Here is an 11,078-nt window from a genome sequence, read left to right on the forward strand (position 1 = left end):
TCAGCGGAATTGGTGCTGCCTTTAAAGGAACTAAACACGAGGGCTGTCCACTAATCGCAGTTAACGCCAGCGATTAACGCAAAACAAATTAACGAGATTTAAAAAATAAATAGCAGTTTTAATCGCACTGTTAAAGAGTAATAGAATACCAATTTAAATGTATTGTAAATGTTTCTGGATGTTTTTCTACCTTTTCAAATGTATTGATTTCAATTACAACACAGAATGTGAAGTGTACAGTGCCCACTTTATATAGGGTGACCAGATAGCAACTGTGGAAAAAACGGGATGGGGTGGGGGGCAATAGATGGCTATATAAGAAAAAGTCCCAAAAAAACAGGACTGTTCCTTTAAAAACGGGACATCTGGTCACCCTAACTTTATATTATTATTTTTTTATTACAAATATTTGCACGGTAAAAAAGATAATGATGCAAAGCCGTGTAAACCGACGCACCTTCATTTTCATCATCTGACTTAGATGCTGCCAACAGAAATTAACTCTCTTTTTTTTTAACAAGCATCATCAGCATGGAAGTGTGTCCTCTGGAATGGTGATTGAAGCATGAAGGGGCATGCAAATGTTTAGCATATCTGGCATGTAAATACCTTGCAATGCTGTCTACAATAGTGCCATGTGAATGCCTGTTCTCTTTTTCAGGTGAAATTGTAAATAAGAAGCAGGCAGCATTATCTCCCGTAAAAATGTAAAGAAACTTGTTTGTCTTAGTGATTGGCTGAACAAGTAGTAGGACTGAGTGGACTTGTAGGCTCTAAAGTTTTACATTGTTTTGTTTTTGAGCGCAGTTAGGTAAAAAACCAGTTACATTTGTCAGTTTCAGTTTCACTTTCACAATAAAGAGATTGCACTACAGTACTTGTATGAGGTGAACTGAAAAATATTATTTCAGTAGTTTATCTTTTTCACAGTGCAAATATTTGTCATCAATAAGAATAATATAAAGTGAACACAGCATACTTTGCATTCTGTGTTGTAATCAATTTATTTGAAAACGGAGGAAAAACATCCAAAATATTTATCATAAATTTAAATTGGTATTCTGCTATTGTTTAAAACTGTGATTAATCATGACTTTTTTTAATCTTACAATTAATTGTGATTTTTTTTTAAAAATTGTTTGGCAACCCTACCCAAAACCTCACTCTTGTGGGGCTAACCTCGCACTCCTACCACAGCAGGAAATAGGTGATGTTGGAGTGGCAGAAATCAAATATGTCCCACTTTAGTGAACTGTGGATCTATCACGTTGCCCACATCAGAGACTTTTCATCAGAGCAAGGCTGGGAAGGGTTAGGTTTTATCAGCACACGTCAATAAATGTCAATTTCAGCATATACACCCAAAGGGAGGGGGAAAATGCTTGGATGATATTTGAAATTTACAGATAGGCAAAGAAAGAAAAATGCTGCTTGAAAACTAAGACCTTCTGGGGAAAGCACTGGATTTGGATGCATTAGTTTACACTCCCAGCTTGGCCACCGACTGTCCTTGTGCAAATCACTTAGGCCTGCTCTCCGTTTAAAGATTAGATGGATTTAGCTCCACGCTCTGAGAAATTTCACACCCTGAGTCCTAATCCATGGGGAAAGACACAACTAGGTCGGTGGAAGAATTCTTCTGTAAATCTAGCTACCGTCTCGCAGTGGTGGAATAACGACCTCAACGGGAAAACCCCTTCTGTCGCTGTCGGAAACATCTACACCATGGCAGCCCAGCTGCAGCCCCGTAGCTGTCCAGACATGGGCTCTCTGGGCCAGGGACTATCTCTTGCCAAGTATCTACGCAGGGTCTCGCCCAGTGGGATGCTGGTCTGTAGGTGCTATTGTATTTCTGCTAAGAGTGACACCCCCACAAACTTTCCTTGTGAAAGATTTAAATTAAACTGTTTTTAAAAATTCTGCTGCTGGAATAATTCCTTCAATTTGGCTCCAATATATTTCCCCCCTTAACAGGAGGAAAAGCAGCACTGGGGTGGAGGGAGAGGTCATGAGTCGATTTCCTGTAAGGAATAACCGTCATCATTTTATTGATCCTGTAATCTAAGGAGGAATAAAAGGCTCATTAGATCATAGCTGCTAACAATGGCTAGTGATCACACCAAGGTGTCAAAGTTCAAAGATTTTAAGTGGGGGGGGGGAGGAGGGATAGCTCGGTGGTTTGAGCGTTGGCTTGCTAAACCCAGGGTTGTGAGTTCAATCCCTGAGGGGGCCATTTAGGGATCTGGGGGCAAAAATTGGGGATCGGTCCTGCTTTGAGCAGGGGGTGGGACTAGTTGACCTCCTGAGGTCCCTTCCAACCCTGATGTTCTACGATTCTACGAACGTGAACCTCCATGTGGATAATTGCGACGCAATTACATGAGTCACAGATGTGAATGTGCAGCGTGAACAATCAAACTTTCTTTACAGCTGGGTCATGAAACAATCATTGCTTGTTGCTGAAAAGAACGCCCTGGAGTCAAATGTTTGAAAGCTTCTGGGACCAGTCAGATTTCGCTTTCCTGACTTTTATTCTGACTAATGGTGACGGATTCTATTTTTTCCCTCTCTTGATATCCCTTTAAAAACAAAACCAAGCCCCCCCTTCCCCCAAACATTAATACTTTTTAAAAAGAGCAGCGGGTGAAAACTGGTTCGGCAGGTATTTGGGTGTTTGTTGGGTCAGAGCCTCATTCTGAACGCTGGCAAAACTCCCCCAGGCTCCTTAACCCATCTGGTTTCACTTGCACCACAGCGACTCCTGCCTCTCCCGGGGGCGAGCGAGATGACCATTGGGCCACCGAGCGGGGAATGCAGGCTCAGTCCCAAGTCGTTGCAGTCGCTCAGGGCAAAGCCGAGAAGGCTGTCTGCGTTTACAACGGCAGTTATTTTCCCAGCGTCTGTGCTGAGTGAAGGGAGTCTACGGTAGCCAGAACGCGGAGGCCAGAAGACGAAAGGAGGGGGGAGGCATACAGTTCACGAGCAAAGGGGAAATTCTAGTTTATGCTGATGTGAAATTTATTTATTTAATATTGAAGCAACTGAGAAGAATCTCTTTGATTGCTCAGTGGAAAATAACACGGCACAGATGAGACACAGGTCTGAAACTGTGTGCATTTCAAACTCCTCGTGGTGGTTAGATGTATCTAATTTTTATAGGGATATACTATGTATTATTGGTGTTCCAGCACCACCCGGGCTCTGCTTGGCGCTTTCCAAACAAGCAGGAAGCCACTGGGCCAGGTTGGTATAATGCCGTTGCAGGTCTGGTCCACTGAAATTGATGAAGATACTCCATTTACACCAGCTGAAGATCTAGCCCACAGTCCCTGCCCAGAAAAGGCAGGTCAAGAAGACAAACAAAGCATGAAGAGCTTGGAAAAGGCTTAAAATATACAGTCAAAATGTAAACAGCTTACATGTTCTATCTTTGTTCCAATCATTCTGTTGTCTGTTGGTTAATTTCATGTTGGAGTGGGTCTTGAGGGACATGCAGGAGAGGGCATTCCTTATGGAGGAATTTCATATGCAGGGGTGGCATGGGAGGAAGAGTAAAGCAGGGTGTTGGTTTAACCGATCTCGGACCTCGTTTTCCGTTGAACTTGGTTCGTGTACCTTTTCAGTGATGGAGGAAACTAGGGCTGTACTTGAAGTATCGTATGTGTGTTTGAAAAAAGATCCATGAGGACTCACTCCAAGAGGTTGTGCCATCCAGAGTGCAGCTTGGGAGTGTGGGAAATAGACAAACAAGAAGTCTTTGCATCCCCCTAAACCACATGTTTAGAAAGCAGTGAATAGTTTAGGGTGATGCAGGTAGCATGGATCCTACCATCACAGTGTTTATCCTCCTATAGCGCTCTTCACCCAAGCATCTTGCCATGCTTTGTAAACGTTAATTAAATCCTTATCAGTTCTGTGAAGTAGGTAAGTATCGTTATCCCTGTTGGAGGGAAACTGAGGCATGGGAGTTAAGGGCCTTCATTTCAGAGATGATGAGCACCTGCAGCTCCCATTGACTTTCAGTGATGCTATTGGCCCTCTGCGTGTCTTCGCAACCCCTAAGCAGGGGTGCTGGAAGTAGGGGTGCTGGGGGGGCTGCCGCACCCCCTGGCTTGAAGAGGTTTCCATCATATCCAGGGTTTACAGATGGGTTCAATGGCTCTCAGCCCCACCCCCCACTGTACAAATTGTTTACTGTGCTAGCCATTGGTAATGCTGACCTTGCAGGAAGGAACTTATTGGTTTAACTGCTGAATTGGAATGCATGTGGATTCGCTTGCGTGGCAGCCACTTTATCCACTGTGACGGGGAAAGGGAGATACAAAAATAGGTTCTTTGTAGATTTCTGAGTTGTGCCAGGTGGGACCGATAGCCGGAGAGAGGCTGAGGTCCAAAGGACGTGGCATCCAGCTGAAACTATCATTCAAATGAGGGAGAAGGGCCTTCGAAGTGTTTCTGATCTAAAACAATTACGGTCTGCCTGAAGTCCCGCTGTCTTGGGGTTAAGGATTCAACCTGCAACTAAAATCTGTTGCTTCTAATTGTGGTTTCCAAGGGGAGGAAATTCAAACGGTGTTTGCTTCTTGCCTATGGACACTTTCAAGTGAGGAAACACCTTGCCCTCGGCCTGAAGTGTCCATAGGGATGTTTTCCCCGGCGGGAACTCTTGCTCTCTTGGAGTGTTATCCGAAGCGAGGCCAGGACGTTGCAGCTTTGTCTTCCCTTCCAGCTGCAGGCAACCAGGGCCAAGCTTCATGCAAGTCATTCATGGGAACAGCAGTGGGTGGGCTGTCTGCTCCAGGGCTGAAGTCTCTGCCATAAAGCCCTAATTGGCTTCAATGGGCTTTGGGTCAGGTCCTGACCAGGAAAGCAGGATCTGTATCATAGGTACTTACAAGGCCCCCATTGCCTTAGTACTCGAGTCTCCAGATCCTCAAAGGTATGAAAGTGCCAACTGCCAAGTTCCCATTGAAATCAATGGTCGTTAGGTGCCTATATACCTTTGAGGATCTGGGCCTGAGTGCTTCATGCTCTTCGGTGTATTTATCTTCACAGCGCCCCTGTGGGGCAGGGCAGGGCTGTTCTCCTTGTCCTATGGATAAGGAACCGAGGCACAGAGAGGCTACACCATTTCACTTCCCTGCCTCAGTTTCCCTGTCTGCCAAATGGGATAATACAGGCCACCTTTTAGGGGTGTGCTCCTTTGTCAGTGAGCATCCGTGTCAGGGCCCGAAAGGGTCAAATACCTTCGCCACTTTCACCCAATGAATCCCTTCCCCCACAGCATCCTCAGCCCTGTGCATAGTAAGTCCTTCCTGCCCTGGCTTGACCTGCTCCCTGGGGCACTTGCTGCCTTCTGTGAGTCTGGCTTTGAACCAGCCAGAAGAATTTCCCTCTTGTGTTGCTCCATTCTCCGGTGCAGAGGGAGTGCTGGGCATGTTTTCCTTTAATGCTCAACTATTCATTTCCTGCTGCTTTTTATATTGCATGGAAAATAGAATTTTCCCTTCTGTGGCAGCGGACGGGGTGGGGTGGGGGCTAAAACTTTCCTAGCATTGCGAAACTTTTAATGATGGCTTCTAGCTCTGCCTAGTAACTTTAAACTGTAGCTGTAATGAGATTTAATCATCTTGTTTTGATCAAGTGACATAAAATCCCCCTATTTGTATTCTCCGGGGTGGGGGTTCAGAGCTGTGGCAATTCTAGAGGCTGTGTTGTCTATTGGTTAGAGCAGAGGTGGCTGAGAGTCAGGATTCTTGGGTTCCATTGTTATAGTCAAAGGTCTCTGGTGCAGGGACCTTGCCCCCAATCCCAAAGGTATTTAGGCACCTGCATTCCATTGATTTCAGTGGGAATTAGGTGCCTAAATACCTTTGGGGACCTGGATCCTTGTCGTGTTCAATATCTATAATTGCCATGCAGAGCCAGAGAACTATACACGCAAAGCAGAACTCACCCCTTTGTGGATGGCCAGCATAAAACCTATATCCATTTCACTACTAGAGGTTTGTATCTGCATCTGATCCATGATCCGCGAAAAAGGTCCGCAAATATCTGTGGATTTGCAGGGCTGTATTCGCTACCTCTCCGCGCGGGAGTGAATGTCACCCACAAGGAATAATCATGCTCTATCCAGGGTCTGTGCAATTGATTACATAACTGGTCCCCAGAGTAATAATGGAAACCATTTAAAAAAAAAAACCCAAATAAACATTCCCCTGCTGTGTTTACAACCCAAATATTGCCTCCCATGAGAGCTGGCAAGTGAAACTGGCCAGAAACTAAAGGCAAGGTGACAAGCCTAGTTTCATTTTCAAAGCGGAGTGAAATCCAGAACGTTTTAAGGGCTTGTATATGCTGGGAAGCTAATTCAGATTAGGCACAGTATGAATTTAAAGCAGCACAGCTATTCCTGATTAACCCCACTTTGTGGATTAAACTGATTTGGAATATGGCACTCTGGAATAAAAGCATCCAAACCGAGAGTTAATCAGGAATAGCGATTCTGGAGTAACTCTCCATAGAGACAAGCGCTTCACACACAGCATGAGACCTTGTTGACACACACAATTACTCCAGAATAGTGTCTGTGCTTTAAATTCACACCCTACCTAAATTGCAGTTAACTTTCAACAACAGACAAGCCCTTTGTAGAGAAAAATACATTAGATTTCCCCCCCTCCCCGTTTTAAGAATTTGAGGTATTATTAAAGCACACACACGGGAATGTGCTTAAAACGTGACTTTTTTTTAAAACCGAGTTTCCCTTTGAATGTTTGTAAAGGGCTTTTAGACTCTCTGATTGGAAATATGTTGTGGCATAACAATATTGTAATAAGACCATGCACTTTTTGTATCGGGGGCGTCGGCTTTCCATTTGTGCTGCATTGCACCTTTGGGTGCAATGAAACAGTTGGAAATAAGACCAGCAAGCACCATACAAGTAACTGGTGGTGATCTAAGTTCATCTGCGGAGTAACAAACACAAAGGAATAGGTGTTAAAGAGGGGAGGGGAGGGGAGAGAAACAGTCTTATTCCTCAGACATTTTTTTTTTCTGTGCTGTGTGGTTTCAGCCGTGTCAGTCCTAGGATCTTAGAGAGACAAGGTGAGTGAGGTGATGGTTTTGTTGGACCAACTTCTGTTGCTGAGAGAGAGAAGCTTTCCAGCGAGACAGATCTCTTCCTGAAGCTCGGCTCTCTCACCAACAGAAGTTGGGCCAATAAAAGAGATCACCGCGCCCACCTTGTGTCTCTAACGTTTTGTGTGTGTTTGGCTATACCAGGTGTTGTATATCACAGCTGGAAAGACACAGTCTCTGGCAGGGCTATATGATGAAATCTGTGGTCCGCCTGCATTTCCCCCCCCCCTTAACTCAGGTGTATTTACTCCAGGAATGCTGATAAGGAAAGGGAAGTACCGGAGAGAACAGAGATGGAACAGTGCAGTGCCTCTGGGGGTCTGCTGGTCTCTGCCGAGTCTTGGCTAGAAGCTGGATTAATGAGAAATGAGCTCTCTTTGTAGCATGCTAGGATAGCATGCTAACGGAAACGGCTTGGCTTTCCCTGAAAGCAATTGCTCACAAAGACCGAGCCAAACAGCAAAGTCACCCGAATTAATCAGAAGCGCGAGGGCTGCGTGCAGTGAGATGAGATTCAGTGCTAATGAATTTAAAGTCAGACACCTAGGAACAATAATTGGAAACCTTAGGACCTGAGCGCCTCACTACCATGGATGGATTTGTCCTCACAACCTCCCTGGGAGGCCGGGCAGGATGCCCATTGTACAGATGGTGAATTGAGGCACGGGGACACCATGGTCTTGTCTACACTGAAAAATGTTTCTGTTTCAGGTATGCTGGTATAGTTAAAGGGGCAAAAACCCTGAGGCTAGATGCACTTGTGGTCTAAAAGCTTTTGTATCCGTATAGCCTTTTCTGATTCAGCAGAGCAAAATGATCGATTCTGGTATAACTGGGTCTGTGCAAAGGCTTTTAGTGACGTAACTCTGTCCGCAACAGACTCTGTTTAAGTCAGATTTGAGTTAATGGTAGTATCAGTCAAGTTGCTGTGTTAATCACCCCCCCCCCCCACCCTGTAAGTCCGTGGCAGAGCTGAGAATTGAACCCAGATCTCGTGGCGAAAGCTCTAGCCTGTCTTAGACACGCTGTAGTGAAGGACAGTGCTGGAGAAGAAGGCCTCCGAGAAGACAGTCTGAAGGAATTGAGATTATAGCCTGGGAAGGAGAAGACTGAAGGAAGGCAGCTATAAACAATTCTGAGGAGTGAAGGGAGGGAACTGTTCGTCTCACAGAATAATAGAAGCAGCAGGCTAAATGTGATGGAGGAAGAAATCCCAGATCTGCTCGTAGCCATAGCAACTGGAGCCTGGAATGGACTCGCCAAAGGGAGTTGCGACAACTAGGCCCTGATCCTGCTCACCTTGAATTCAGTGTCAAAGCTCCCATTGCGGGTGCAGGGTTATGGCCTGTCATGGCAGACACCAAAAAGGATGGGATGTTAATGCAACAGAGTGTAACTTGCCTGTGCAGGAACTGTGGAGGTGTAGGGTAAAATAGTAGTTAAAAGCCATTGTTATGTTTGACAGCATACACATAAAGAAGTGAGATAAAACCGTAAATACTCTGCTGAAAGGTTGCAATGTAACATAACTTTATTTCTCAGAATTCAGAGAGAACTACATAAGAACCCAAAAATAGGAGAGACAAAACAGGCTGCTCCCTGGGGGCAGGGAGGCATAACTTTCCAGCCTGACTCTCATCACAAGCTTCACTGCAGAGCCCTCTAGCCTGCAAGCAAGACCAGGAGCCCCTTCTCCCCTTAAAATGATAGCTTGCAAATCCAACATGGTCCTCAGGACACCACAAATATATAGTTTAAAACAAAATATCTACATCCACCCTGCTTAACCCACCCACCCAAATGTATTGGTGACACCTTGGATCATGAAAACAGCCCAGTTGGTCTCACTTCAGTTTCCCATCAGTTACGCTCTCTGGTTCTCATTGCTAGCCGGGGAGGTTGGTTGTCGAATGAAACTGTTTCCACTGGGATGGGAGACAATTTCCTGAGAACTTTTCTATGCATCTTGTATGTTGGACCAAGTCTGACCTGACGAGGTCCCTTTATTTAAATAATTAATAATTAAAGAACAATCTGGAAAACAGAACTCCCTGCTGCAGAGCAGAGAATGCCATGAGATCATGTTCCCTCTCCAGTGATGCACCCGGTTCCTTTGCAGCAGAAGACCTTGCGCACACAACTTTACTGTGGCCACAAATCTCTCCTGTGCTCGATCCTTTCCCCCACTGAAGGCCATGGGAGTCTTGCCATTGACTTTGTAGGGCGCAGAATGGAGCTGATCGACATCCAGCGTCTTTCTCGTCCCTCAGAGGCTTAGAACCATTTCAGGACGCTTGGTGAACTTTGGCTGTGGGCTGTGTGGTTGGCAGGCTATTCCCAGAGCTCTCTGTTTGAGAGGCACGTCGCAGTGTTTCCAAAAACTCAGTGACTCTCAAAAATGTGTATTTTATTGGCAGTGTATTGTAACAAACGGGCGCATGTATGTGACAGTGCAAAAACTACTGCCCTCTGCTGGCTGGAATCAGAATGGCCCAATAATGTCATGAGGCCTATATGCCAGCAGAGAAAGAAGAGTCCCTTTTAGCTCAAAGTGGTAGAGGCTGATGCTTTTGGGATGGGAAGATCTCAGTTCTGTGACTTCTGTCCCCACGAAAATCACAAGTAAGCAACATCCACGCAACTGTGTACTCCTAGGTGGGCCTGGTTTTGCTGCACTATTTCCAGACGTGAACGTTGTGTCCCAAGCAATCAAGTGCAGATGAGCGACTGTTAATATTTTCAGGCTTTTTTTTCCCCCCAGTTGTGCTTCAGCTATGACTTAGTTTTCTCTCTTCCTGTTTTTCCTTTGATGGCAGATGTTCCTGGAGAAGTATGGCTACTTTGATGAGCCAGCTCCTAGTGGACCCACATCTGCACAGTTCGCAGAAGCAATGAGGTAAGAATCTTCCTTCGTGTAGAAATTTCAAATGCAGCAGACCAAGATCCCCATCCAGCCCCCGGCTTCTGGGTTGTGTGAGCTGCCCCCTGACCTTAGATGGGGTTGCCAACTTTCTACTCACACAAAACTGAACATCCTGGCCCCACCCCTTTTCCGAGGCCCCACCCCCCGCTCACTCCACCCCCGCACCCTGCTGTCGCTTGCTCTCCTCTCCCTCAATCACTCGCTCATTTTCACCGGGCTGGCTCAGGGGGCTCGGGTGCGGGAGGGGTTGAGGGCTCCGGCTGGGGGGTGCGGGCTCCGGAGCGGGGCCAGAAATGAGTTCAGAGTGTGGGAGGGGGCTCCAGGCTGAGGCAGTGGGTTAGGGTATGGGGGGGCATGAGGGCTCCAGCTGGGGGTGCAGACTCTGGGGTGGGGCTGGGGATGAAGGATTTCCAGTGTAGGAGAGTGCTCTGGGCTGGGACCGACAGGTTCAGAGGGCAGGAGGGGGCTCTGGGCTGGGGCAGGGGGCTGGAGTGTGGGGGGTGTGAGGGTTCCAGCTGGGGGTGCAGGCTCTGGGGTGGGACTGGGGTTGAGGGGTTTGGAGGGCAGGAGGGGGATGAGGGCTGAGGCAGGGGGTTGGGGCACGGGGTGGGTATCAGGCATGCAAGCTCTGGGCGGCACTTACCTCAAGCAGCCGCCAAGTCCCCCCACTTCCGTCTCCTACGCGGAGGCGCTGCCAGGTGGTTCTCCGCGCTGCCCCGTCCACAGGTGCTGCCCCCGCAGTTCCCATTGGGGGGACAACATGGCAGCTGCTTCCCAGGAGCCGCGCGGTGTGGAGGTTAGCAGGGAGGCCACCAACTGGAAAAGTCGTTGATCGGAGCTGCCAGGATCCCTTTTTGACCGGGTGAAAATCGGACACCTAACCTTAAAGTCTCTTCCCAGCAAAGGTCTTTTGCTATGCTCTGTCTCTCTTATGAGCAGACAAAAGCACAGCTGGTTGTTCTAAAATACACAGCCGCATGCCCAGCGCCATTCAGCCCAGTATCTCACTGCACTG

At 46.9% G+C, this 11,078-nt stretch overlaps 1 protein-coding gene across 4 annotated transcripts in view; it reads left to right on the plus strand.

The window, feature by feature from the left end:
- Nucleotides 1-11,078, plus strand: part of MMP28 (matrix metallopeptidase 28) — a 43,444-nt gene that overhangs the window by 2,364 nt on the left and 30,002 nt on the right. For 3 of the 4 annotated variants that reach the window (XM_073315565.1, XM_073315568.1, XM_073315567.1), the window contains exon 2: nt 9,957-10,036. In XM_073315565.1, coding sequence (XP_073171666.1) covers nt 9,957-10,036 — 80 coding nt within the window. Of the gene's footprint in view, nt 1-9,950; nt 10,037-11,078 lie in introns of those variants that run through there. The other variant, XM_073315569.1, reaches the window with a different exon arrangement.

Source organism: Lepidochelys kempii, chromosome 17 (genome assembly GCF_965140265.1).
Source record: "Lepidochelys kempii isolate rLepKem1 chromosome 17, rLepKem1.hap2, whole genome shotgun sequence".
In the NCBI taxonomy this organism is placed as follows: Eukaryota; Metazoa; Chordata; order Testudines; family Cheloniidae; genus Lepidochelys; species Lepidochelys kempii.